Source organism: Astatotilapia calliptera, unplaced genomic scaffold (genome assembly GCF_900246225.1).
Source record: "Astatotilapia calliptera unplaced genomic scaffold, fAstCal1.2 U_scaffold_2, whole genome shotgun sequence".
NCBI classification, from domain to species: domain Eukaryota; kingdom Metazoa; phylum Chordata; class Actinopteri; order Cichliformes; family Cichlidae; genus Astatotilapia; species Astatotilapia calliptera.
This window is the reverse complement of record NW_020535729.1, coordinates 1,098,040-1,125,832: the sequence shown is the minus strand read 5'-3', so window position 1 is coordinate 1,125,832 and position 27,793 is coordinate 1,098,040. Positions and strand designations below refer to the sequence as shown.

The 27,793-nt window shown below is 41.7% G+C and overlaps 1 protein-coding gene across 1 annotated transcript; it reads left to right on the top strand.

Moving 5' to 3' along the window:
* LOC113017742 (uncharacterized) lies at positions 1–27,793 on the top strand. The gene is made up of 7 exons (XM_026160851.1): positions 1–109; positions 6,834–7,172; positions 7,704–8,042; positions 8,981–9,082; positions 17,443–17,603; positions 25,331–25,370; positions 27,744–27,793. The coding sequence occupies exons 1-7, from the start codon at positions 1–3 to the stop codon at positions 27,791–27,793; spliced, it is 1,140 nt and encodes a 379-aa protein (XP_026016636.1).

The window sequence follows — 27,793 nt, the reverse complement described above, 5'->3', positions numbered from 1 at the left end:
ATGTCCAACCTCCTTAAAGGACAGCCTCTCCCATCTGTGGACCCTCAGTGCTGCCGGACTCATCTCATACTGAACTCACCCACTCTGTGTCTGTCACGGTCCTGGGTCGGTGAGTGTTAGTTTATTTTGATGTTTATTGTTTGTTATTATATTACCCTTGTGTTAAGCCTCCCTTGCCCTTCATGTGTTTTATGTGTGTGTGTCTTATGTTGTCAAGTTCATGTTGTCGTTCCTGTCATCTTCCCTGTACTCAGTCTCCCTGGTTCGTGCGTCTACCTGTCATGCTTCATGTCTATGTGGTTATGTTAAGTTCATGTCATGTTTTATCTCCATGTCTATGTCTCTGTTTCCTGTTTTATTTTGAAGAGTCTGGTGTTCTTTGTTCATTGCAGTTAGTGTTACTCTCCCCTGTATGGTCATTATGTCTCATTGTAGTCAGCTGTGTTCTCGTGTGTCTCCACTTCTCCTGATCACCTCATGTGTGTGTTTAAGTCCTCTGTTTTCTATGTTTCGTTGTCAGGTCGTCTGTTTGCATCCCCATAGTGTTACGTCATAGTTTACTCAGTGTTCATACTTTGTCGTAGTATTTTCACTTCTTAGTCCTTTAGTTTTCTGAGTGTTCACAGTTTTCTTAGTTTTCATAGCTTCATGCTGTTTCATGTGCCAACATCTAAATAAAGGATCATCTTCTGTTCAGTCAGCAAGTCCAGAAGTGTCTGCTTCTGGGTCCTGTAAACTAAACTTATCGGCGCACCCCGCCGTGACGGTGTCAGTCATCAGTGGATTCACTGTTCCTCAGGTTTCCTTAAAGGTTTTTCTACATTCTTTGTTCCTGTCAGAGCGTCACGTGAGTCATTAAACATCAGTGATCAGGATCAAACATGGAACATGTACAGGAGACACGTCAGTCAGTGTGGACCTTCTGATGTCATCACTGAGTTTACTTTGTTGTCTTATGGTTGGGATTCAGAAATGTTCACTGCCATCACTTCATGAAATGTTACAGGGTACAGGGATGTGTGTGTGTGTGTGTTACTAAAGTGTTTGTCTGAAACAGATTCTTGTGTGTTTAGTTTGTGGGCGACGACTGTAACACTGTCAGGTTCACCCACTGTGAGAGAAGAGCAGTGACTGGAACAATCTGAGCTCATATTGTGAACAGAAGAAGAGAGAGCTGTGCCAACTGGAGCTCAGAAACATTAAGATTCATTAAACATTATGAAGAGAAGTAAACCAGTTAAACTAACTTAAAAGTCTGAATGATTAAGTTAAGTGTTTGCTCGTAGGGGGTCATCGACCTCATGTTTGTCACTGTGGGAACTTTGTGTCGACTAAATGCAACTTAAAGCTCGACGGCTGCCCAAATGTTTTAAAGAAGTTGATACATTCAAAAAGCTGTGACGCTTGTTGCTCAACACTTTTAAATTTTTGTTTTCAAAGCTTCTTCTGGTACGAGACTGACACGCCAGTGGGAGGAGTCAGCAAGACGACCCGCTCTACCTGCTGAGCCACAGGTGGAGTCATCAGGGTGGAGTCATTTCAGTAAGGACAGATCAATAGAAAGAACGAAGACGAGTTATTGATGAGCAGAATATAGACAGATGTTTGGTGGTTAGACCAATGGCCTGGAAGGTGGCTGGACAGGACGAGGACGTTGAATCAGAGGCCTGGAAGAAGGCCGGCGATGTTGAGGCGCAGGATGTGGTCCGGACGGCAGCGTGGCCGTCACAGGACCAGGTGAGGCAGGACCAGGCGAGGCTGAAGCTGAAGCTGAAGCAGGACCAGGCGAAGCTGTAGCTGAAGCTGGACCAGGCGAAGCTGAAGACTCGGAGGCTGGACCAGATTAGGAAGGCGCTGCAGGCGACGGCGAGGAAGGCTGCTGGACGGGCCCCTCGGACCCTCCAGCGGGAACAGGCGGCTGAAGCGGTTCCTCGGACCCTTCAGCGGAGACAGAAGGCTGAACGGGCCACTTGGACCCTCCAGCGGAGACTGAAGACGGCTGGAGCGGTACTCCAGAACCCCCAGCAGGAACAACAGGTAGCAGAACAGATGATTGAGGAGAGGAGTGACGGTGGCATTGTTTCCTTCTAGATGAGGGAACAGGAACCGGTGGAGAAATGGAGACCTCCTCCTGATCCTCCAACCACATAGCTGCCAGGAAAAAGGCAGGCGAACGGGCAGGTGAACAATGTCCCGGCTGGTGTGTTGAAGGAGAGGAAGTCCGTGGCAGCGTAGAGGCAGGTGGGGAGTGTGTGTCTTGCTGAAGCAGTGATGGGGAAGATTTAGTGAGTGAGAGAGCAAGCTCACCAGCCCTGATTTGCTCTCTCCAGGCAGTTATGGTGTTCTCCAACTTAGTGTCCTTAGCAAACTGAGAAAGCTGAGTGTTATGCCGAATAATGGCATCTACTGCACTTAGCCCGACTGCCATAGTCCGTAAATCCTGTGACTGGGCAATGCGGTCGAGAAGACTCACCATCCACACCATCTCGGCGTTGAACTCCGAGGTGGAAATGTCTGCGGGGTCCATGTTCTGGTTGCGATCTTCTGTTATGAAGGCTGTGTGCAGGCAGCAATGGTGGACCCAAAGTGCAGACGCTCGGAGGCACAATGTAAACTCAAAATTCATTGATTTACGTAAAGCCTTTGATACGATAGATCATTCTTTACTTTTACGGAAGTGTGAAAGGTATGGTTTAAGAGGTGTTGTACAATTTTGGTTAAATAGTTACTTGAATAATAGGTTCCAATATGTGAGTATTAATAACATGAAATCTACAGTGGGGCAAAAAAGTATTTAGTCAGCCACCGATTGTGCAAGTTCCCCCACCTAAAATGATGACAGAGGTCAGTAATTTGCACCAGAGGTACACTTCAACTGTGAGAGACAGAATGTGAAAAAAAAATCCATGAATCCACATGGTAGGATTTGTAAAGAATTTATTCGTAAATCAGGGTGGAAAATAAGTATTTGGTCAATAACAAAAATACAACTCAATACTTTGTAACATAACCTTTGTTGGCAATAACAGAGGTCAAACGTTTACTATAGGTCTTTACCAGGTTTGCACACACAGTAGCTGGTATTTTGGCCCATTCCTCCATGCAGATCTTCTCGAGAGCAGTGATGTTTTGGGGCTGTCGCCGAGCAACACGGACTTTCAACTCCTGCCACAGATTTTCTATGGGGTTGAGGTCTGGAGACTGGCTAGGCCACTCCAGGACTTTCAAATGCTTCTTACGGAGCCACTCCTTTGTTGCCCGGGCGGTGTGTTTTGGATCATTGTCATGTTGGAAGACCCAGCCTCGTTTCATCTTCAAAGTTCTCACTGATGGAAGGAGGTTTTGGCTCAAAATCTCACGATACATGGCCCCATTCATTCTGTCCTTAACACGGATCAGTCGTCCTGTCCCCTTGGCAGAAAAACAGCCCCATAGCATGATGTTTCCACCCCCATGCTTCACAGTAGGTATGGTGTTCTTGGGATGCAACTCAGTATTCTTCGTCCTCCAAACACGACGAGTTGAGTTTATACCAAAAAGTTCTACTTTGGTTTCATCTGACCACATGACATTCTCCCAATCCTCTGCTGTATCATCCATGTGCTCTCTGGCAAACTTCAGACGGGCCTGGACATGCACTGGCTTCAGCAGCGGAACACGTCTGGCACTGCGGGATTTGATTCCCTGCCGTTGTAGTGTGTTACTGATGGTGACCTTTGTTACTTTGGTCCCAGCTCTCTGCAGGTCATTCACCAGGTCCCCCCGTGTGGTTCTGGGATCTTTGCTCACCGTTCTCATGATCATTTTGACCCCACGGGATGAGATCTTGCGTGGAGCCCCAGATCGAGGGAGATTATCAGTGGTCTTGTATGTCTTCCATTTTCTGATGATTGCTCCCACAGTTGATTTTTTCACACCAAGCTGCTTGCCTATTGTAGATTCACTCTTCCCAGTCTGGTGCAGGTCTACAATACTTTTCCTGGTGTCCTTCGAAAGCTCTTTGGTCTTGGCCATGGCCATGAGTTTGGAGTCTGACTGTTTGAGGCTGTGGACAGGTGTCTTTTATACAGATGATGAGTTCAAACAGGTGCCATTCATACAGGTAACGAGTGGGGGACAGAAAAGCTTCTTACAGAAGACGTTACAGGTCTGTGAGAGCCAGAGATTTTCCTTGTTTGAGGTGACCAAATACTTATTTTCCACCCTGATTTACGAATAAATTCTTTACAAATCCTACCATGTGAATTCATGGATTTTTTTTTCATGTTCTGTCTCTCACAGTTGAAGTGTACCTCTGGTGCAAATTACTGACCTCTGTCATCATTTTAAGTGGGGGAACTTGCACAATCGGTGGCTGACTAAATACTTTTTTGCCCCACTGTATAAATGTTATCAGGAAATGATCAGACAGGAGAGGGTTTTCAGGAAACACTGTTAAATGTTCTGGTTCGATGCCATATGTTAAAACAAGGTCTAGAGTGTGATTAAAGTGGTGGGTGGGTTCTTTTACATTTTGAGAGAAGCCAATTGAGTCTAATAACAGATTAAATGCCATGTTGAGGCTGTCATTTTTAGCATCTACATGGATGTTAAAAGCACCCACAATAATTATTTTATCTGAGCTCAGAACTAAATTAGATATAAAGTCTGAGAAATCAGACAGAAACTCTGTGTAAGGCCCAGGTGGACGATAGATGATAACAAGTAAGACTGGTTTCTGAGTTTCACAGCTGGGGTGGACGAGGCTAAGCATCAGGCTTTCAAATGAATTAAAAGTCTGTCTTGGTCTTTCATTAATTAACAGGCTGGTGTGAAAAATTGCTGCCACACCGCCCCCTCGGCCTGTGCTTCGAGATTTCTGGTAGTTAGAATGACTCGGAGGTGTTGATTCATTTAAACTAACATAATCATCCTGCTAAAACCAGGTTTCTGTAAGGCAGAATAAATCGATTTGTTGATCAATTATTAAGTCATGTACTAACAGAGACTTGGAGGAGAGAGACCTAATATTTAATAATCCACATTTCACTGTTTTACTCTTTGGTTCAGATGTGGATACTGTATTGTTCTTTCTTTGTGATTGTTTATGTTTAAGTTGTTTGTTGCTGGTTTTTAGTTTGTTTTTTGTCTTTTTGGAAGCTGACACAGTCTCTATGGAGATGGGTTTTTGGGGGGGTAGCAGGAGGAGAGAAGCTGCAGAGAGGCGTGTAAGACTGCAACTCTGCTTCCTGGTCCCAACTCTGAATTTTGGGGGGTTTAATAAATTTGTCCATATTTCTAGAAATGAGAGCTGCTCCATCCAAAGTGGGATGGATGCCGTCTCTCCTAACAAGACCAGGTTTCCTCCAGAAGGTTTGCCAATTATCTATGAAGCCCACATCGTTTCTGGGACACCACTCAGACAGCCAGCAATTTAAGGAGAACATGCGGCTAAACATGTCACTCCTGGTCTGATTGGGGAGGGGACCAGAGAAAACTACAGAGTCCGACATTGTTTTAGCAAAGTTGCACACCGATTCAATATTGATTTTAGTGACCTCCGATTGGTGTAACCGGGTGTCATTATAAAACTCAGTGATGAGCCTTTCTGTTCTGCCTTTTATAAATTACGCTGGATTATACAGTTTGTAAACTGCCCCAGAGCTCCCTCTAGTGGCTGCTTTGTAGTATTGTTCGGATTGCTTTCCGAAAAAGAAAAAAGCTGAATGTAATGCCAAAGTATTATTGTTTTAAGCTGACAGGGACCTTAAAATGTTGTTGCTTTGGACGAGATTTGTCCGTAAGTATGAGTGATGATAAAATAATAATTGTCTCTTTGTTTTGCTTAAAGTTGGTGTGATAATTTGTACGTTTGAGTATGAACGTTTTATCCCTTTAGCTTGCAATAAGCATGTAACAAGCTAGTTTGCGATGTTAGTGCTAATACAACATTTAGTATGTTTTCAGTTTTACGATGGTCAAAGAGAAGGCAATGGTCAGAGGACATTCTTCAATAAATCAGCACAAAAAAGGGAAATAAGTCTGAAGCATCGTTATCTCGCTGTCTAGCTGGAAAGCTGGAGGAAACTCCAGGCGAGGACAGCATACTTTCATTACCAAATGAACAAATTGGTCCTCTCTTTCTAATCAGACACGTAGCAGCACTCCTGCTTCTGCTTTCTTCATATTTAACAAAATCCAAATGCAGACATGAGTGGACACGTTAGTTTTTGGCGCTCTCACTGAACTAACACAGCCAGTCCCTCAGCACGTTTGTGCTCTCAGCTCATATCGCCTTCATATTTAACATTTTTTTGCTTTTTCAAGAACTTGTTTTAACATTACACTCAACAACAAACAAATCCTCAAAAACAAAAATAGTAACTCTAATGTCCAAAATGCATTATATTTCTTCAAGTCATTATATGGGCCATGTATGATGTATCCATGAATTACTGTGTGGTTAAACTTCCTGTCAGATACACGCTGTTGTCGCTGCCTCTGGTCTGTTTAAAGGACCAGTTCATCCAGATTAACCACAGCTGACTGTATCTGAACACTGACAGGCTTCAGATCGCCCACAGAGACGGTTTTATGTGTGACCACAGAGAGCAGCAACAAACTGATGTAAAAGAGCGTGACAGCGTGGGCTGGGTTTATTCTGTCCTCCTTAATGTTTTCAGTTCAGGTCCAATAACATCTAAGAACAGAGGATCTCATTTATATTTGAGGACTTCAGGTAGCTGATGTTTTATATCAGCACAGGTTCGTGTGACTCTAAACTCTGAGTGAACTGATGCAGAGTTCAGGTTTAGACTCACAGCATGTTCATGTTTCTGTCTCTGTGTCCTCAGTTTCCCAGCATGCCTCGGCTCTGGAGGTGTATGAGGGGGTGGAGTCTGTCCTGCTGACTTGCAAGGACACTTCTGTACCTTTTGACCCCACTCTGGCGTGGATTCGCCATGACCTCGATCCTCCAATCGTCCATGAGCGTAATGATGCAGGAGATGAACTGAGAGCCCAAAACCAGCGTTACAGGAGACGAACGTCCATGAAGACGGACTCTCTGAGGACCGGAGACTTCAGCCTCACTCTGAGGAACCCCATCACCTCTGACAGCGGCACCTACACCTGCACCATCACTGCATTTGGAAACACACGGACACTGAGTACAGTAGACCTGCAGGTCAAAGGTCAGCAACACACCCCAAAAACCTACTGAAACTATAAAAGGTCAGAAGTCAGAGGTTATCACACTAACAGACTTCTGCAGGGACAAGAACAATGCACATGCATATGTGCTTTATAAACAGCTGTGCTGTAGCTGTATATATGTCAGATGCTAAGACCAAAGTGTGAGCAGTCCGATCAGCTGCTGTTTAATCTACAGAACTGAGAGACTCATAAATGTGCCCACACACTCCTGAAAACTAACCCAGGAGGTCCACTCAGCCTTCGGGTGTGAACAGCAGTGAAAGGTCTGACCTACAGAGAGGCACTAAAGACAGCAGCTCACCCACAGGAAACACAGGATTATCAGCCTTTAACACTTTAAACCAGCAAGTCCTGAAAAACCTCTTTCTGGAGTCATGATTAATGCAGCATTACCTTGTGACTCTTACACAGACACAATCTTGTAGAACTAGTTTCTAATCTCAGGTGGTCATGTGACCTACAGGTCACACAGACAGCTGATTCATGTGTGTGTCTCTGTGTCCTCACAGTGTCCCACCAAGTCTTCACCCTGGAGGTGTACGAGGGGGCGGAGTCAGCCCTGCTGCCCTGTCACATCCCGTTTGTATCTGGACCCTCCACAGTGGTGTGGAGCCGCTACGACCTCAATCCTCCAACCGTCCACCAGCGTCAGCAGGAAGAGGACGAGCGGACAGATCAAAACCAGCGTTACAGAGACCGAACATCCATGAAGACTGACGCTCTGCAGACTGGAGACTTCAGCCTCACTCTGAGGAAACCCCACATCTTTGACAGCAGCAACTACACCTGCACCATCAGAGTGAGGGGAGAAGAACCCAGACTGACAGATGTTCAGCTGCAGGTCAAAGGTCAGCAGCACACTCGAAAACTTAACTATATTATTTTTTATCATATTAGTTTGTCCAACATTAAAAGTAATATTTTCATTTGACAAGTAACTTTGTAAAATAGAAAAGCTCTTAATTTATACCAAAGATTCAACTCCTTGCTTGGATTCCACGTTTAATCCACACCATTATTGTATTATTATGTGTATTAATATTACACGTGCACAGTTATTATGATAAACGTTCCCATCCATCCAGCACTGACAGTGACACTGACCTGTGGAAACCTCCTGAGGCCTTTTCTGCAGTCTGCTTGTTATACAAAGAACCTGCTGCCTAAATAAACTTAAACCAGCTCTCAGCCCACAGCGAGTGGTGGCTCGATCACTTCATGCCAGCGATTTATACTGACCGATCAGCATGTGTCTGTTTATTAGCATAGCTCGTCCTCTGTTCGGTCTCATTATTCAGGATGAGACATGATCTGTCCTCCCAGTTCCTGTCAGTACTCCGAGTTCTGGATCAACTGATAATATTTTCATGTTTCTAATTTTAGAGAAAGTGACCAGAAAGAAAGCAGTCATACATATTTGTTTAATATGTGTAATGAAGGAGATCATTTGTAACCTTCACTAAAGCTGTTTCTGTGCTGAGCTCTGAAACCTGACTGAAACTCTTCAAATAAACCTCTGCAGATGATCTGTTAGCTGTTTGACAACTACTCTTTCAAGGATGTTTGAGATGAAAGGAAGGTTGGAGATTGGCCTGTAATCAATCTCAAGAGTTGGCTTTTAAGTAAAGGTTTAACTACAGCCAGCTTGAAGGCCTGTGGTACGTAGCCGATGACTCCTGTAGACTTTGCTGTTTAACCTGATGAGCAGCAGACCTGTTGGAACTGGATTATTAACTTTGGATCAGAATAATCATGTAAACCTCGTTCTGTTGTTGGTCTCTTACAGAGCCGTACATCTTTCCTGCTGAGGCCTGGGTTCTCCTGGCTGTCATGATTATTGCTGCTACTGTGGCACTTGGAGTGTATTTATGGAAGTTACTGAAGAAAGGTATGCTGTGTGTCTGTGTGTGTTTCACCTGCATGTCCTTCTAGCCCAGTTAACAGTTTCTTTCATTCCCACCTGGGAGCTGTCCACTACAACACAGTCTGCTCTGCAGGTGTCAGCTCCACTGAGATAGATGAAGCTGATAATTAACACCAGAATCTGTTTCCACATGGTGTCTGCTAGTGGTTCAACGGATCAAAAATCTCACGGGTCGGATTGAATCACGGTTTTTTCATCACGGATCGGATCAATTTTTGGATCAGCAGAAAAAGCAAAAAAGACAAAAAATTAACTCGCCATTTACTTATTGAAGTATTTTTTGCCTATTAAAAAAACATTCAACTCAGGATTCATTCCACGCAATTATATAAAAACAAATTAAGGTGCAATATAGGGCAGTGCAGGGCTTTGTATCTACCACTCCGCTGTGATATAACCAGCGGTCATGGTCACGTAGCTTTCCGTTTCCCTGGAGGTCCACCTATTTGTAGTTAGGGCAACAGAAGACGCCTGGGACAGTTCAGCCAAAACTTTAAACTTCTCCTGCTCATACATGCTTGGAACGATCTTGTCACTGAAGTGGATGCGCAACGAGATATCATAGCGTGGCTCAAGCACGTTCATCATAGTTTAAACCCCTTGTTTTGCACAACGGAATACGGCCTCCCGTCTGCAGCTAAACTCCCCAGTAGCTTTTGTAATAGCATTTAAGCAGCAAAGGGCTGCTTAAATGCCACAAACTCCTCTGCTCCGCTACTTGGACCGCTAGCGCTGGCTGGACTGACTACGCACACCATACACATACTTTTTTCTTCTTTTTCAAATCTTCGGATCACCTGCGTGCCAAACCGTGTAGTGGGATCGGTTCAGATTACGGATCAACCGTGATCTGTTGCACCACTACTGTCTGCATACGAAGGAATTAACAAAATAAACAGAGTTTACACAGTGTTATAACAGAAAAGCTAAAGCACAAGACTCTAAGGGTCAAACATAAAGCCAGATATTAAATACACAAACACACACAAAAGAAAATTTATTACAACAAAGTAAAACCTCACATGTAATAGAATCACATGAATAAATATTATATGTATTATTGTATTTTAAGAACAGTTTTAAACAATGTCTATGATTCTGCAAGTGTTATCTTATCTGGCCGGTTGATCCAAATTGGCCTTCATGACAAAAGCTCACTCACCTTTTAGATTTAAGTCCCACATGAGGATATAAGTGTCATGGTCCCGGGTCAGTGACGCTGTTGTCACGGGTTGCTGGGGCAAGCCTTGTGTGAGTTATTAAGGACCCAAGATGCAGACTGCTATGGAAGTGAGCGAGCTTTATTAACATAAAGGTGAAACAAGGGACAAGGTGGATGAAAACCAAACCCTAAGAGTAGTGATGGCTCGCTTGAAGCTGAAGCTCCGGCGCGTGTGTCCAAAAAATCAACACACTGCTTCAGAAGCACTGTGTCGAAGCTTGATTTGTTTGGCCAGAGTCACGTGATCAGTGACGTCCGAGCTTCATTTAGAGCCTAACTGCTTCGGTATCTGATTCAATGCTTTATAAGGAAGCGAATCATTCGCGGGATTTGTGGAGTGTTTGATGGTGACAGATAGCGAACCACTGATATTTCTACTGAGAGATTTGGAGCCTCCTCTAGCGAGGAATAGAGGAGCTTCTGTTGTGTGGGAGTATTTTTAGTTGATTTTTGTCAATCGGGTGGGTTTTCCAGCTTTGTGTTCTGGCCGTTTGCTTTTGTTTTGTGCGTGTTTATTTTATCTGACAACGGGAAAAAGGTAAAATGTCAAAAATCTTCTTCCATAATATAAATATCATTAAATAACTTTAGAAAAACTTCCACTTGACTCTTTACATGTAATGTTGTAAAAATATATATTAAATATATACAAGTGTGAAGAAGTGTGTTTCCCCGGCCTATTGATCCCCGGGACCCTGGTGTCCGTCCCCCTCCCCCCTCCCCTTCACGTGTACCTAGCGCACTGGAGTGATTGAACCGTGCTACCTCAGTCTGTGCCCGAGTCCGTCCACCACCGTGACAGCATCTGAACAAATTGAAGGGTCGTGCAACACAACAATGACCCCAAGCACAACAGCACATCTCCAACAGGATGCTGTGTCCTGACATTCTGTGGCAGGACCATAAGAGAGCAGTGCATAGACAAAGTCTGGAAGCTTCAGTGAACTAAAGCATTGTTATAAAGGAGAGTGGGCCAGCGAGAGACTGATACAGAAATCCAGTGACGGATGATGTTGTCCTCATTGATAATACACAGTAATGCATATATACATTAATGCTTGTTAAGTCATCGCACACTACAACAAATTCTCTTCTTAAATACAAATGGAAAAGGGCTACTTTAAATGCATCATGTTTTTAATTTGCAAGTTCATAAGCATTTTCCCTTTCCTTTCACAATCAGTTCTGCCCCCAGGTCAAAAATATGTCTGGGAAAAGTTCCTTTTCGTGTCCAGTGTCTTTCTCCCTCGCCCTTTTTCTCTCATTGTGTCTCCTTCTCTCGCTGTCTGTCTTCATTCTTGTCTCCTTAATCTTTTCTCTGTCTCCTCTCTGTCTTCCTTCTGTGTAGTCAGTCTCATCTGTGCTTGTTTCTCATGTCTTCCTGTGTCAGGTCCGTCTGTTTCCTGTTTTATTGTGATAGTCACTCTTCCTGTGTGCATCGTGTTCAGTTTTGTTTTGCCTGTCTCGTCATTTAGATTATTTCCAGCTATGTTTTCCAGGCGTGTCCTCTCTTCATCGATTCACTTGGTATTTATATTGTCTGTCTCCCACTGTTCTTTGTCATCTCTCCAGCTGTGTTAGGGTCCTAGCTGTTTGATGTTTACCAGTTAAGTTCCCAGTGCCTTCTTAGTTACGTTGTTATTCTGTAAATCCAGCTATGGAGCTGAAACCCCACTTCTGCTTCCAAGTCTTGCTGTTTGGGTCCATTCCTGCTAATAATTTTTATAATCAGTACCTAAAGCTGTGAAAAAAATGTGTGTTTTATCTAAAAACAGGATAAATATTGTGTTAGAATGAATCATCTGTATACCCATATTATTAAACATTAGGCTTTATCTAATATAAAAATGTCAGACATCTCTAAGTTAATCAAGAAAACTGTTTATTTATTTATTAAATTTAACCTTTTTCAAATTTATTTTAAGTTCATTGCTTTTAGTTTGCTGCTGGATGGATGACTAATTGGTGTCTTGCTCCACCCAATCTGATGTGGAGTGTAGCAGAGCCATTTCTGTGCTGCTCGGGTGAAGGAAACTCAAATAAGAATAAACTCCAAAAGACTTTGTCAGCGAGAAAGTTGACAAACTACTAGGCTGATAATTATGAAAGCCTTTTGGAAAGAAAAGATGAGCTGGGCCACAGACTAACGTGTTGGAGTCCCACAATTTAACAGAAGGCAGAAATCAGCAAACTGCTGCCTCACTTTGTTCACTGTGGATTTTATTCCACGGTCTGCTCGTCTGCAGGAACAAACATGCGGCCTGAGCAAACAGGCAGCGTCTGAAGCATTTCCCTGCATCTCTCAGATAATAAGGATGTTATCATCTGTCAACATCCTCATGCTCTGCTTTAAGGCATCAACTCCAGCAGTGGAGAGTTTGTGATACAGTTAGAAGCACAAACTAATGTGGTTCATATTGAAGGGGGTTCTTTGTAGCCCCCTGAACCCTGGCACAGATACTGTAGCACCTTAAACACTGCAAGGCTAACAAAGCAACAACAGAGGGGGAAATGCTCAGCCACCAGGCAAAGGTATCAGCACCTCACACAGCAGCTACAGACCAACTCTGTGTGCATCCAGTTACCATGAGCCGCTCCACTGCAGGCTCTAAATATTCAAGCCAGTTTGGGTGTTTTAATACTTTGTTGGTATGTTTTTTTTTTGTTGTTACTCTCTATGGTCATTTTATTAGGTACATTTTTAATGTCTCAGTGATAAAAATATTAAATCAACCAATCACATGACAGAGGCTCATCCCATTTAGGCATACAGTACTGTGCAAAAGTCTTGAGCTTCACCTTATTTCTGTGCATTTTACTTCCAAGGAGCCAGACGTGTTTCTGAAGGTCTTTCAGAGTTTTGGACATTTGCTTTTTACTCATTTTCAGTGCAGTAAAAAGCACATAAAAGGCAAGTCAGCAACAAATCAAAATGATACATGTAGACACTTTACTAGTAGCCTGTTGAACTTCTTTAATTAAATATTAATTATTAGATTAATTAGTTATACAGGTAACTACCAAATAAATCCCAATCTGAGAGCATGGAATAGTATTTTTAACAAGGAGAATTTAAAGACTTGGATAAAAACTTAGAGTTTTTATCTTTTTACATTATGGAAAGGATGTGTTTTATTGGAATCTGAAATAAGACAAGAAAAGATTGACATGTAAATCAAGTACACACAAACTAATAACTTAAACATTATTCCCCAGACTTTTACTATAAAGACCAGTAAAATGTCACCTTCACAAATTCACCCTGTGATACAATTAAAAGACCTGCTGCTTTATTACAAACCATTTAACCACTACTAGAATCCGTCTACCAGCTGACCTGTCAGGTGTGTATAAGAATACAGAAGTTTACAGTTACCCACTGTGTATTATGCAGTTACACACCACTCCCACTTTAAATAAGTATTAATTACTATTTATGCCAAACTTGCTTATTAACAATCCAGATAAGAACAAATTAGCGGTGCTGGCTCTACATTACAAATGTTCTAAATGTATATTTTAAGAATCCAGAAATTCAACAAAACATAAATTAAATTATGTACAAAGTGCAGAACTGTAAAATAATCTAAACATGGCTGAAAGATAAAATTTGTATGAAGGTTTTATGAAATATTATGAAATATTACTTCTCTCCTTCTGTTTCAGCTAGCTTGGCCAATGACAACTTAGCCAACTTATATATGATGGAAACCAGTTTCAGTCTGTGATCTCTTAAAACAACCAGACAGACACAACTGTTTGACTCCCACATTGTTTAAAAAATCTATTAAGGTTTTTTCAATTGGACCTTCAAATACTGAATAAATCAACATATTCTTACCTAATATAGATCAGAGTGCAGGGCCGAGTACTACTGGCAGCTACATATTTCAATATAACTATAAATAGATCAATAGTCATTTATACTATCAAACAGTGTTATTCCAGTCGTCAGGTTTCATTAGTATTATAAGGTTAATTCAACATCTATTTAGCATTGAGATTTTAATCTTGATGATTCAGATGAAAAACCAATCAACGTCCTCTTACTGTCTCAGTTTATTATGGAGAGACAGAGGACGGTGAGCACATCCAGGCCTGAAGATGAACTTATCTCCATATTCCAAATCCTCCTGAATTTAGTGGGTCCACAGTGTTGGGCAGTGGATGCTCCTCTGGCGGTGCTTGCTGTAATTTCTAACTTTGGACTGTTATGGTTCAAAATATTGGGGATGGAGACAAGAGAAAAACCACAATAACAACACTGGTCCGGCCGGGTCGAGTCAAAAGATGTTTTAATGAACACACGCGTGGGAGATGGACACTGATGCAGCCAGCCTCAAAATCTCAAAATGGTGGAGCATTGCTCAAACTCTTATAGCCTCTGGTGCCTCCACCTTATCATAAAAGCCTAAAATAAGGCGATGACTTTCTGCGAACAGTATTTCTTATAACTCAGCAGTATAATGCATCATAAAACAATATCATTCATCCACAATAAATCAGCAGTCTAATGTAATGCAAATCAGTTTAACGAATGCAATAGTTATCAGCTTCTTCTAATTCAGGAGAATAATGCAAACTAAAACTACATAATAATTCACAATCTTTAGTTAGGGGTCTAACATGGCATAAGATAATATTATAATCTAACAGGACTCCCCAGAGCGACTCTTCAGATGATGTCTTCAGAGTTAAAGATGATTTACTTTCGTCAAAGACATTCAAAGATAAACTCTGTTTTAGCACTCTGTGTCTCTCTAAACACAAGCGTCCAGTCCTTTTACCCTCTCTCAGCTGCAGTAACAGGTATCCAGGGGGACTTCGGTCTCCGCTCTAGATAGGTTAATTTCATTAAAAAATGTAAATGTGATGACGCGTCACCGCTGACAGCCCTGGTTTAGGTATGAACACAAAACCAAAATCAAAGATGAAAAGCAGCACAAAAAGTGGTCGTCATGGTGATTCTACTGTAGAAACATGAGCAGGTATAAACAGAGGCTGCAGCCTGGCTGCTCATCACTGCCAAATGTAATTTAATGTAATGCGTTACTTTCCAATACATTCAAATACAGGAACATCATTGCTGCTGTATTTAATAACACTGTGTGTGTTTGTTATACTGAGCTTAGGTTAAAAATAGAGATGGACCGATCCGATATTACGTATCGGTATCGGTCCGATACTGACCTAAATTACTGGATCGGATATCGGAGAAAAATAAAAAATGTAATCCGATCCATTAAATATCACGAAAGCACCTCACAAAACTTGCAACACGCCGTAACTCACCTCAGAACGTATGCATCACGTGATAGAGCAGCTGTGGCATGCGGGACCTGTAGGTGGTCTGGATAGCATGTGGAGCTTCGCTAGCAACCCGGCATTTCATCTCCGACAAAGTTATCCCCGAGAGAAGTAAAGCAAGTGTGTAAGTCCATCTCTGAATGTTTGTAAAGCATTCCCAAATTAAGCTTAACAAGCGACTGCCTCCTCTTGCTGCTACTTCAATCGTGAAACTGCTTAATGATCAGCTGATCGGCTTTTCTGTCGCGAGTCCGTCTCTCTAGTTTGTTTTTGGCCCACTTTGCACCAGAAAGAGGAAACCAGCGGCTGAACAACAGCAGCACGTTTAAGCTTGATAAGCTGTTGTTAGAATGTATTTAATATTACTTTCTACTCGAGGATCTTTTTCTACGTAGCTGACGCTGGTAACTGTGCAGGGGCGGATCTAGCAAAGTTTAGTCAGGGGGGCCGATAGGGCATTAACAGGGAAAAGGGGGCACAAAGACATACTTTTCTTTCTTATTCTCATTTAAAATGTCGAGCTTTTAATAAATAATTATCTGACACCCAAAGTTTTAATTTGATGTAAAATGAATAGAAGTCAATTACTGTATATAGTGACTATTAACTCTAATATATATACCCTAGTAAGCTATAGTACTTTTTCCTTTGGGAAGGTACCATCTGTGCAGTCTGCAATTTTGTTGAAGAAAGATGTTGAATCTATTTAATATTTCTTGAAAAATAATTGATTTCTGTGCATTTTTTTTCACACTGCATCAAATAAAGGTTGATTACGTCGATTAAGCATCATGAGGTGGAGCATGAGGGGTGGTTCCCTATTTTTTATTTATTTATTTTTGTTGTTACTGGGAATTGGAACCCTATTAGTTAGGTTGCTTAATATTTACGCTAAGTACTCTTTAAAATACCAGAATAGGGAGGATGGTGTAGGTCTAAGTTTATTAGATTGATCAGTATTGCTGAACTATGAAATATTTTTTTTGTATACAGGTATAACAGAATAGCTTTAGTGTAGTTGTTGTTTTAAACTTGAGTATGAACTTATACAAAATGCAGCAAGATATTTTAAAAAACAGTTTTGTTGATTAAAAAACACTATATCGGATTCATATCGGTATCGGCAGATATCCAAATTTATGATATCGGTATCGGTATCGGACATAAAAAAGTGGTATCGTGCCATCTCTAGTTAAAAACTGAAAATAATAAAGTAATTTAATGTTTTTACATTTTAGGCCTTTTGCTTGTAAGCTCAGAAGTCACACATACCATATGATACCCACACAGACAAGAGTCTCAATCAGCTTTCACAACACACAGGAAACAACCTTTAAATGACTTTTTCATATATCAGATAAACTTGACTGATAATAACAACCTGATCTTATGTGAACAAAAACAGCTGAAACAGTGTAACAGACACAGGCTCTTTTGTTTTCTATTAACCGATAATAAATAACACTTACACACTTCATTTTAATATTAGTATCACTCTGTCATTTATAGTGATTTAAGAATTGTATTATTAAAGTCATTTTTTAAAATCATTTCTTGTTTTTCTGTTGTGTATTTACTCTGTGTAGGCAGCTTCTGTGTCAGTACTTGAGTCCACAACAAATTTCCCTGCGGGGACAATAAAGTATATCGTATCATTTATCCTCAAATGTTTATTTCTATTTTATTTCAATTTTCTGTTTCCACTGACTTCTTAACTCTGAGTAGCATGACACTACTTTGACGTTAAATATTTCAGTCAGAGAAAATGAGCTTTGTTGCTTTGTTGTCCTCTCAGTCCCAAAGGTGGAGGTGAATTCAGGGGTGGAGTCTGTCCAGCTGCCCTGTAAAACCACACTTCACCTGCCTGAAGACGTCAGAGTGGAGTGGACGGACAGAAAAAACAGGAAGGTCCACGTGTATGAGGATAACTGTGATCAGCCTGAAGAACAGCACCAGGTCTACAGAGACCGAACGAAGATGAAGAGAAACTTACTGGAACCTGGAGACCTCAGTCTGACCCTGAATCACCCCACAGAAGAAGATGCAGACACCTACACCTGCACCGTCTACAGCAGGAGGGGAAGAGTCCTGATGAAGGAAAGAGTGCAGCTTTATGTCGGAGGTCAGTGATGTAGAACTGAGAGGAAACGAGTCATCTACACACTTGATTTACTGTCTGAAACAAATGTTTAGAACTTTCTGTTGGGTCTGTCTAGCACCACCTACCACTACCCACCGCTGGAACGAGACAATTTAACTACACCACGAAAGCATTGAACACCAAGTAGGCAAAGTTCGTTGGGCTACTCATGCATGAGGGAGGCCTGCCCAGAGCCAAGTGTCGTTCCACCCACTTGACCTCCGTCAGACTCTCAGCCAGGTTCCCCATAGCCCTCCTTTTATTGTGGTTACATGAATATGCATAGGTTCATTAACATATGACGTCCACATACAAACAAAGAGTACCTTGCCTGTGCGTTGTGTAAGTGTGTGTGTGTGTAAGTATATGTGTGTGTGTGGGAGAATGTGAACCTGTGAAGACTCCCCAAAGCTGGTGCCAGGAGTCTAGCGGTCCATCTGAACAAAAGGCTCTTATACTTAAACAGATACAGAGTAGGTGTCCTCCTATACCATAAATCAGTAAAAGAAGATATAACCTCTCTCCTGACCTTAAGTTGTGTGTGAATGCCAGAGCACTCTGGAATGCACACAAAGTTTGCAGACTATTAAGGATCAAACCTCTACCAATCTACAACTAATTATAAAACTCTAAGCATATATGAGTAGATATTTCTAAGCATAAATGACAATCAACAATACAAATCTAACACTTTCCACCTTTAAAAATGCAAACCACAGTTTTAAAACTAAATTTACTTTTGACTCTTTGACTGTTGTGAATCTATCAAAGCAGAAATCCAACAGGGCTTTAGAACCCAGTTTGGTTCAACACTCAGAAACAAGAAAACACAAAAATGTCCCAGTTCTCTTATAACTCCTGTAAGATACAGAATGAGCTTCAGATGCATAAGTCCAGAGATTAATAAAAACCTCTTTTTCAAGGGAGACCTGGCCCAGATAGGCAGCAGCAGGTGTCTCACAGTTACAGAAATTACGCAATTAAACACAGGCAGCAACAACATGCATGCAACAATAAATGAAAAAATAAAATAAAATTCAGTAAAATTCAATAAAGTAAAAAAAAATAAAAAAAATTCAGTTAAAATAACAATCAGTCTAATTGAAACAGTTGCATGTTATGGACTTGGCCTCAAGGATTCGTAGTTTAGATTTAAAAGCACTTAATGAAATGAATTCAGTCATTTTCCTTCTGCAGTTTGTTCCAGGCCGAGGGTGCTAAATGGACAAAAGCTCTTTTACCAAATTCAGTTCGAACAGAAAGCAACAAGTAACCATGCGGACGAAGAGAATACCGACCAGCATGGTTCATTGCAAGCAGGGAACATGTATAAGAAGGCAGCAACCCAAGTATTGCCTTATATATAAAACTGTATAAATGAGAGTTCCTCCGACTTACCAAAGCAGGCCATCCTACCTGAGAGTATAACTCACAGTGGTGAGTCTGAAATCTACGGTTAGTGATGAACCTCAGACAAGCCTGATACACAATATCAACCATTCGAAGACACTGAGCAGAAGCATTCATATATAGAATATCTCCATAATCCAGCACAGGCAAAAATGTTGCAGCAACCAGCCGCTTCTTTGTATTAAAGAGAAACACAACTTATTTTGAAAATAAAATCTCAGTTTTAACTTCAGATTTTTCACAAGATTCTCTACATGTGGTTTGAATGTAAGCGAGTCATCAATTAAGATTCCCAGATATTTATAGGTGTGAAATGACGACCAACAGTAAAATGTTGGACTGCCGAGTTCATACTGTGCTGTGAAAAACTATTGGCTCCTTCCTGATTTCATATTTTTCCCATATTTGTCACAATTAAATGTCTCAGACCATCAAACTAATTTTACTATTAGAGAAAGACAACCTGAGGAAATAGAAAATGCAGCTTTTTATTAAATCTTGTGTGTTTTAGGCCATTTTATCAAATATTCCAAAACCTTCATTTTGTTTTGTTTTTTAGCCATTCAGAGGTCGACTTACTGGCATGTTTCAGATCATTGTCCTGCTGCCTGAGTGCTCTTAAGCTTCAGGGCATGAACTGATGTCCTGATGTTCTCCTTCAGGATGTTTTGTTGGAAGGCAGAGGTCATGGTTCATCAGTTACAGGAAGTCATCCTGAATCAAAGCAACCTCAACCATCACACCACCATGTCTGACTGTTGCTGTTCTCTTTATGAAATGCTGTTAGCTTGATGTAACGGGACTCAAACCTTCCATAAAGTTCAGCTTTTATCTCATCTTTAGATGTTCTGGGTTCTTCTGTGACCTCCTGGATGAGTCGTTGATGTGCTCTTGAACTAATCTGTTTCTGAGTTTTCTCCATGTGTGGATGATGATGGTCCTCACTGTGACTTTACAGGAGTCCCAAAGCCTTAGAAATGTCTCTGTAAGCATTTCCACACTGACAGACATCACTGACTTTGTTTCTCGGCTGTTTCTTTAGATCGTGTCATGATGTGCTGCTGTTTGAGATTCACTTTGTCTGACAGCTTCTATTTAAGTGAATCCTTGATTCAGCAGGTCTGTCAGTAATCAGAGCAGCTTGTGGCAGTGAAATGTATTTCATCACAGTTCATTCAGGATTTTTGATCCATGGCCAGATAGCTTTGGATAGCTTTGATCTTTAATTAATGAAATCCACATTTCAAAACTATGTTTGGAATTTACTTGTGTTGTGTGGATTCTGGAAAGGGACAAATACTGCAGCACTGTACTAAGACTAAACTGAGGGAAGACACACAGCTCGATGCAGGTGGAGCACCTGAGAGAGGAGCAGGTAAACACAGGAGGACAGAGAGGAGATTAAAATGAAAAAAGAGGGTGAGTAACCCAACAGCATGCAGGAGAAACTCAAAGAAGAACTCAGCCAGGATCTGTCGCCCTCCTGTGGTCATTTTATAGAAACTACAAAATACAATAATGGATTACACAGCTCTCAGTCTCCTTTATATAACTCAACTTCTGGATTCAGTAAACTTTAAACATGGTGGTAGCCTGCAGAGATCAGATTGAACAGGGCCTAAATGTGAAGTTCCCTCAGAAAAGCAAAAAAAATGTCTTCATTATAATTGAATGCGATTAAGCGGAACATCATGTTTATTGTAATAAAAAGGGTTTTTTTTCCCACCATAAATCTCAAAACCTACAACACAAAGATGAACTACCTTCCTCCTCATTCTGCTCCTCTTATGCAGTCTCTCTCTCTCTCTCTCTCAGTCCCCCAGGTGGAGGTGGACTCAGGGGTGGAGTCAGTCCTGCTGCTTTTCAAAGCCGCAGTTCACCTGCCCAAAGATGCGAAAGTGGAGTGGAAGCATGATTACTACCACTGGAAGGTTCACGTGTATGAGAACGGCTCTGACCAGCCTCAAAAACAGCACCAGGTTTACAGAGATCGAACGAAGATGAAAAGTAACCTGCTGAAAACTGGAGACCTCAGTCTGACCCTGAAATACCCCACAGATGGAGACAACCACACCTACACCTGCACCGTCTACAGCAGGTGGAAGAGGATTCTGATGGAGAAACAAGTGACGCTGAAGGTCAGAGGTCAGTGCTGTGGATACAGGTCAGGTGACTGTGGGATCAAATCAAACCATCCATCTATTCAATGCATTTTACAGTGTCAGGAAGTTTGATGTTATTTATTATATATTTAACTAGATGCAAAAAACAGTCATAGCTCCGTCAGAATAACTACAACATGTTTCAGCAGGACTATGAAACATAAAACAGAAGAAGCATTAGTCATCTCAGCTGTCTTCAGCTTGATTTCCAAATGTTAAGACTTCTGCAGTTAACTATGTGATACTTTCAGGATATCTCTGGTGGGTCCGCCCCCTCTAAAACATCTCCAAAGCACCAGTTTTTCTTCTGTGCATGAAAATAAGAGAGCTTCTCTTTCTTCAGTGTGACAGTTACAACATGCACATTAATCCAGAAAAGAGAGTTATGCTAAGAAGAAGCTAATGAACGCTAACTGTGCTGAGAAACATCTCTTTAAAATTTACACGAATATCTCCACTCGGCACCTGGTGAAGGTTACAGTGATGGAAGATTTTCCATCATTACCATTTACACTCTGAGCCTCCAGCAGTTAAACAGGGATCCTGGTCAGGGCTCTAGACTAACCTTTTGACATGGGCGCACCGGTACGCCTAACTTTAAAAATTTAGGCGTACCGGCACAAAAGTTAGGCGTACTCAAATGTATTAACCGCATCGCTTAACACCGCAGTTTTACATGTGCACTTTCTTTTGGGGGGGGGAGTCCATACAGACAATATTCATCTCTAAATGATTAACTAACAAACTTGTGCTTAAAGTGCTTTGTCAATATTGTAGAAAATGTTAAACTTAATCATCATCTTGGCCTCCTCTGATGACCTGCTGCATGCTGCTGAAAGGCCATGGGGAGAGGGGACACTTGGGCAGTGCATTTATTGCAGCATTTGCGACCAAATTGGTCGCACTCTAGGGCCCTGCTGGTAATACGCAGACTTTACTAGAACAAAGCTCATACTGAAAACGTGCAGAGTAATAATCATCTTATTAAACACCTTAGAAAGTAAAGATTCATCAAAGATGAGCAAGAGTGAAAATATAATAATTACGTCCTCCAGACCAGTGGAGGTCCTCAGTGAGTTAGAAAGGCAGAGCTGATTGATCAGCAGCAGCATGAAGCTGAAGGAGCATTTACCAGATCACAAAGTAAATGTCTCAAAGAGGGAGAAAATATTTTAGACATGCATTAAATAGAAATAAGACTCTACAACCAGTGAAAATAATGTGTCACTCACTGATGATACAAAGATATTAAAGTAATGATCTGATTTGTACTGTAACCTTTATAATTTAAGTATGAATAATTCTGCCATCAAACTCGCTTTGCTGTGACTCTGTCTCAAATATGAATCAGTTAAGTGAGGCAGATGGTGGTTATTGTGCCAGATCTGGTTCTCTGAATTAAAACAGCTAAACATGAATAAATCCTCTGCAGCAGTGGCTTTACTGCCGAGTATATTAATAATCTCTCTTAACAACTTTCAAAATTTAAAGTCTCTAAAAATCAGCATCTGTGTGTAATTTCATCGCTCGTCATGATTTTTCTCACCCATGTGTCTAAAGTTCATTCTGCTCTGTATCTACAGGACTCAGAAAACCTGTGTGAAACTTTCTAGGTTTGATCTTAAATCAGCATAAACAGGCGACTGTTGTCAGCTTAAAGATGTTTGGTCTTGATAGAGCAGTGAGACAGAGACAGGAAAACAGGGAGACAGACTGAGGAGTGGACATGCAGCAAAGGGTCAGGCGGCTGCTGTTGGGGCTTCGCTGTGCTACATGGACACATGTTCTACATGCTGAGCAACAGCACATTTCATCCTAACAAGCTTTGTCCTTGGAGATGAGGCTGCATTAAAGGTGGAGGGAAGGTGGAGCCATTTGTTCTGCTTTAAAATGCTGCAGCTCCACTCTGACTTCCTCTGACTTGTCTCTGAGTTTCCATTAGTGTACCTTTGAAAGTTTTATTGAAACAGTGTTGAGCAGAGAGCTATGAAGCAGATCAATGTGTTATTGAGGTGAGTGTGTGTGTGTTGTCATGGTAACAGCTCAGTTTCCGCTTACTGAGCACTGGGCTAATATGTGTGATGTAGAGGAGTCAGAGTGCTGTGTGAAGAAGCTTTAAATAACTCCTTTAGCACGTTAGCAAAGAAAGCCTTGATGATGGACAGGAAACGTCAGATCCTGCCATGATTGATTTAATAAAACAGGAAGTTGAACAGCAGCACTTTCACATTAACATCTCTGAGAAATCACTTGGTTGGCTGACTGTACAAAGTTGAAGCAGCAGTTTTTCTAATGCACCACCTTCATGTTTCCTTCATATTTGAATCCCCCTGTAGATGCTGACAGGTAACCATGTCACACAGAGCTCAAGCCTTTGAATCCAGCTGTGACTGTTGATTTTCTATTGAATGGACTTTTTCAAATCCAGCTGTAGGCCTGTGTTTGTGAGCTCATTAACAGCTGTTTGTTTAGAGAGACGTGGTCCTCACAGGACAGCCACTACAAACATATGATTTTATAGAATATGATGCATTACTGCAGATTCAACACAATAGAAAGGATTTGAAATGAGCTCAGCCTTAAACATGTGCAGCAGTAATATTGATCCACAGACACTGATGGGAACATTTTTCTGCACAATAAGTACTTTGACTTTTCATACTTTATGTACAATTTGCCAGTACTGCAGTTTTGTGTGTAGTGAGGTGTTTTCATGGTGTTTTCTTGGTGCTTTTACTAAAGGAAGGCTTCTATCAAATTCTTCCACATGTTGTCAAACTGAGCTGTGTGATGAAGTGAGTGTGACAGAAACACTCAGACTGTGTTTCTCTGCTTCATCAAGTCAAATCTGGTCCTCAGAGACTGAATAAAGTCCTGTCCCACTAACAGCAGCTCCAACAGTCTGTTCACTGCTTTCTTCCTGTCAGTCTTCATCTTTCTGCTGCGTCTCCTCTTCACACTGACCACTTTCTATCTAACAGTGAGCTCCCAGTGAAGCAGCAGCATTCAGCCTGTTAGAGTCAACACAAATGTCTCCATCCAAGCTCATGTTGTGCTTTGTTGTCCTCTCAGTCCCCCAGGTGGAGGTGGATTCAGGGGTGGAGTCTGTGCAGCTGCCCTTAAACACCACACTTCACCTGCCTGAAGACGCTAAAGTAGAGTGGGTGGACAGTGATGATGATAATGTCCACGTGTATGAGAACGGCTCTGACCAGCCTGAAGAACAGCACCAGGATTACAGAGACCGAACGAAGATGAATGAAGACCTGCTGAAAACTGGAGACCTCAGTCTGACCCTGAAACACCCCACAGATGGAGACAACAGGACCTACACCTGCACCGTCTACAGCAGGGAGGGAAACATCCTGCTGAAGAGAAAGGTGGAGCTGAAAGTCAGAGGTCAGTGCTGTAGATACAGGTCAAAGGTCAGAGGTCAGACTCATGATGGTGGTTCAGTCTCAGTGGGCTAGAGTATCATGTTTTTATGGCTCACATTTAAAGTGTTGCAGCTCTAATGTACAGCTGTCATATTAGAAATAGAAGCAGCTCTGATTTTAGTGCTCAAAGAAATCTATGAAGTGATGAATTCACACATGAACAGTTTTCTGCAGCGTTCCTCTCGGCCTTATTTGCAGCTCCACTCTTGTTTTTGCTCTAATAATTATTTCTCTCCATGAGCTGTTTCTCTGCCTGAAGGAGGCGCCACTCCATCGCTTCATTTAGTGCAGAACAAGAGTCACATGATGCTGCTCTGAACACCAATCACACTTTGTACAGCTCATGTTGTGTTTGTTGTCCTCTCAGTGTGTCAGGTGGAGGTGGAGGAGGGGGTGAAGTCTGTCCAGCTGCCCTTCAAAACCACACAGAACCTGCCTGAAGATGCTGAAGTGGTGTGGCAACGCTATGAACCTAAATACAGGAAGGTCCACGTGTATGAGAACGGCTCTGACCAGCCTGAAGAACAGCACCAGGTTTACAGAGACCGAACGAAGATGAATGAAGACCTGCTGAAAACTGGAGACCTCAGTCTGACCCTGAAACAGCCCACAGAGAGAGACAGTGGAGAATATGAATGTGGACTGTATAACAGGAACATCTGCTTCAGATCAAAGAAAGTGCAGCTCATAGTCAAAGGTCTGTGTGTGTGCGTGCGTGTGTGTTGTTAAGGTTCACATAATTGAGAAGGAGAGTACAAACAACCAGGTCCAGAAGATCTTGGTCAAACAATTGATTTTAATGAATACACGCGTGGGAAGACGACTCTGTACGCAGACAGGAATTAATCTTCGACTTAATCAAAGCATACACAGATTTTTATAGCATCAGGGTTTGAATTAACGACGCCCCTTCATACGTCACAGACAGAATATATACACACATCAAATCAAAACCACAATGACTTTTAACACAGTTTAAAAGAACGTTGTCTTCTATCTTCATGGCCGGTACTTCCTGTCACTGCCGGATGCTCTCTTGTCATCTTGACACCTCAGCAGCAGTTCTGCGACAAACTGCTCTTTCGCAACCCCGAGCAAAACATGATTAAACTTCCACCTATAAATGATTCTCTCTAACTGAGTGTGTGTGTGTGTGTGTGTGTGTGTGTGTCGTCCTCAAATGTTCTCTCAATTCACCCATTGCACTTCTGACCTTTTACCAGACCACAGGCTCATCCTTATGTGTAATAACCTAACTGAAACTACATGTACTATGTTGAATAAATGTTTTAATCAAGAACCTCTACTAAGAGCTTAGTAAAAGAATATAAAAGTATAACAGACAATTTGAATAACCTAGTAATTCAAATAGCCTCGTCTAACCTGCTCCTCAGAATGACTTTCGGTTTCAGTTCTGCAAAGCCTTCTGCAACTTCCTGTCAACTCCTGCAACTTAGTCTTTCTGAAAGACACACACACTGTTTAAACCTCTGAATACAATATCAATGCTGCAGCTTATATTATTAATGCAATGGTAATGATGATGATTATTTAACTATCCGGTTGTTCAGTCTGACGTCACTAGCCGTGTCTGGGTCTAAACTCCGCTGCAGGTCCATATATCAAACGATCACTGTGGCGTTACTGAGAGCTGAAAAACTGTCTAAAGTCTTTCATCTTTAATAAAATGATCAGCGTTCTGCTCTACCAGGTGTAACAACTGAGTTTAACATCCAGGCATCCATGAAAACGGAATTTATGACATTTAACGGAGTTAGAAGTTAGCAGGGAGTTAGCTCGCTAGCTTCTATCTAAATACAATATAGCATGTCCTGACTGCGGGGTTTTGGAAACAAATTCAAACGTACAGCTCTGTTATCACTTCCAGCATAAATGAAGACAGAAAACTAAACAGCAGTGACGTTTGTAGGGTTACTGAAGTTGGGCTAGCTGCTATATAATGATGTGCTACGTGACCGCTAGCGACACAGCTATGTTAGCATAATATGAACAAGCTAACTTTTTTTCCACTCGATAAAAGTTAACGTGAGTGTTCTCGGTGGTCAGGAACAAATGTAATCGCTGTAAAAGGACCAAACTTCAGCCAGGAGAACAACTGAGATAATCCATCCACAATACGAGGTTAGTCATTCATATACTGCTGCATGGGCTGGGCTGTAGTTACATCCTAAGGTTTTAAAAACTGAGCTTAAATAAATGATTAGCGGTAATAAAAGCTGAGGGAGGTCAACAGGGATCACTGACTGTTTTAGGGGCTTTTTGAGATCAAATAGAAGAAAATACAAAACATTAAACATGTTAACAACACAAAAGCCATATTAAACACAGACTACTTTAGACCCGGAAGTAGGATTCATCGCGTCATCACTGAACAACCGGATAGCAGTAAAATAATTTCCCTGCTCCACAGTGTGTGTGTGTGTGTGTGTGTATGTGTGTATGTGTGTGTGTATGTGTATGCGTGTGTGTGTGTGTGTGTGTGTGTGCGTGTGTGTGTGTGTGTCTCTGACTGTCTTGTGTCTCCTCTGCAGGGAGAGTTCAGGTCCAGGATCAAACAGGGGACATCAGGAACAGAAGCAGCTCCATTGATCCGACTCCTCTGATGGCTGATCAATCAGTTTGATCTGTGTGTTCTTTGATTATTGATCAGTGATGTCAGAGTGGAGTCAGTGTGATGTTGTTGTTGTGTGTTTGAGACTTTTAGTGTCCATGAAGGTCTCTGCTGCCGTAGATCCTCTGAACTGTGACAGAGGTCTCACTCTGGAGGAAACTCTCAGCACTTTCCAGCAGCTCCTCCATCATGGAGGACGTTCCCTCACTGTAACAGGTGGAGGAGAGAGGAGAAGAAAAATAATAGGAACTAATAGGAATGCAGCAAGTAGACAATCAGAAATGATCAACAGTTGTTCTTGTTGTGGTCATTAAGGGTTTCCTATCAGAAACAGTCAGCAGTCAGAGAAACTGGGAACTCTGTGA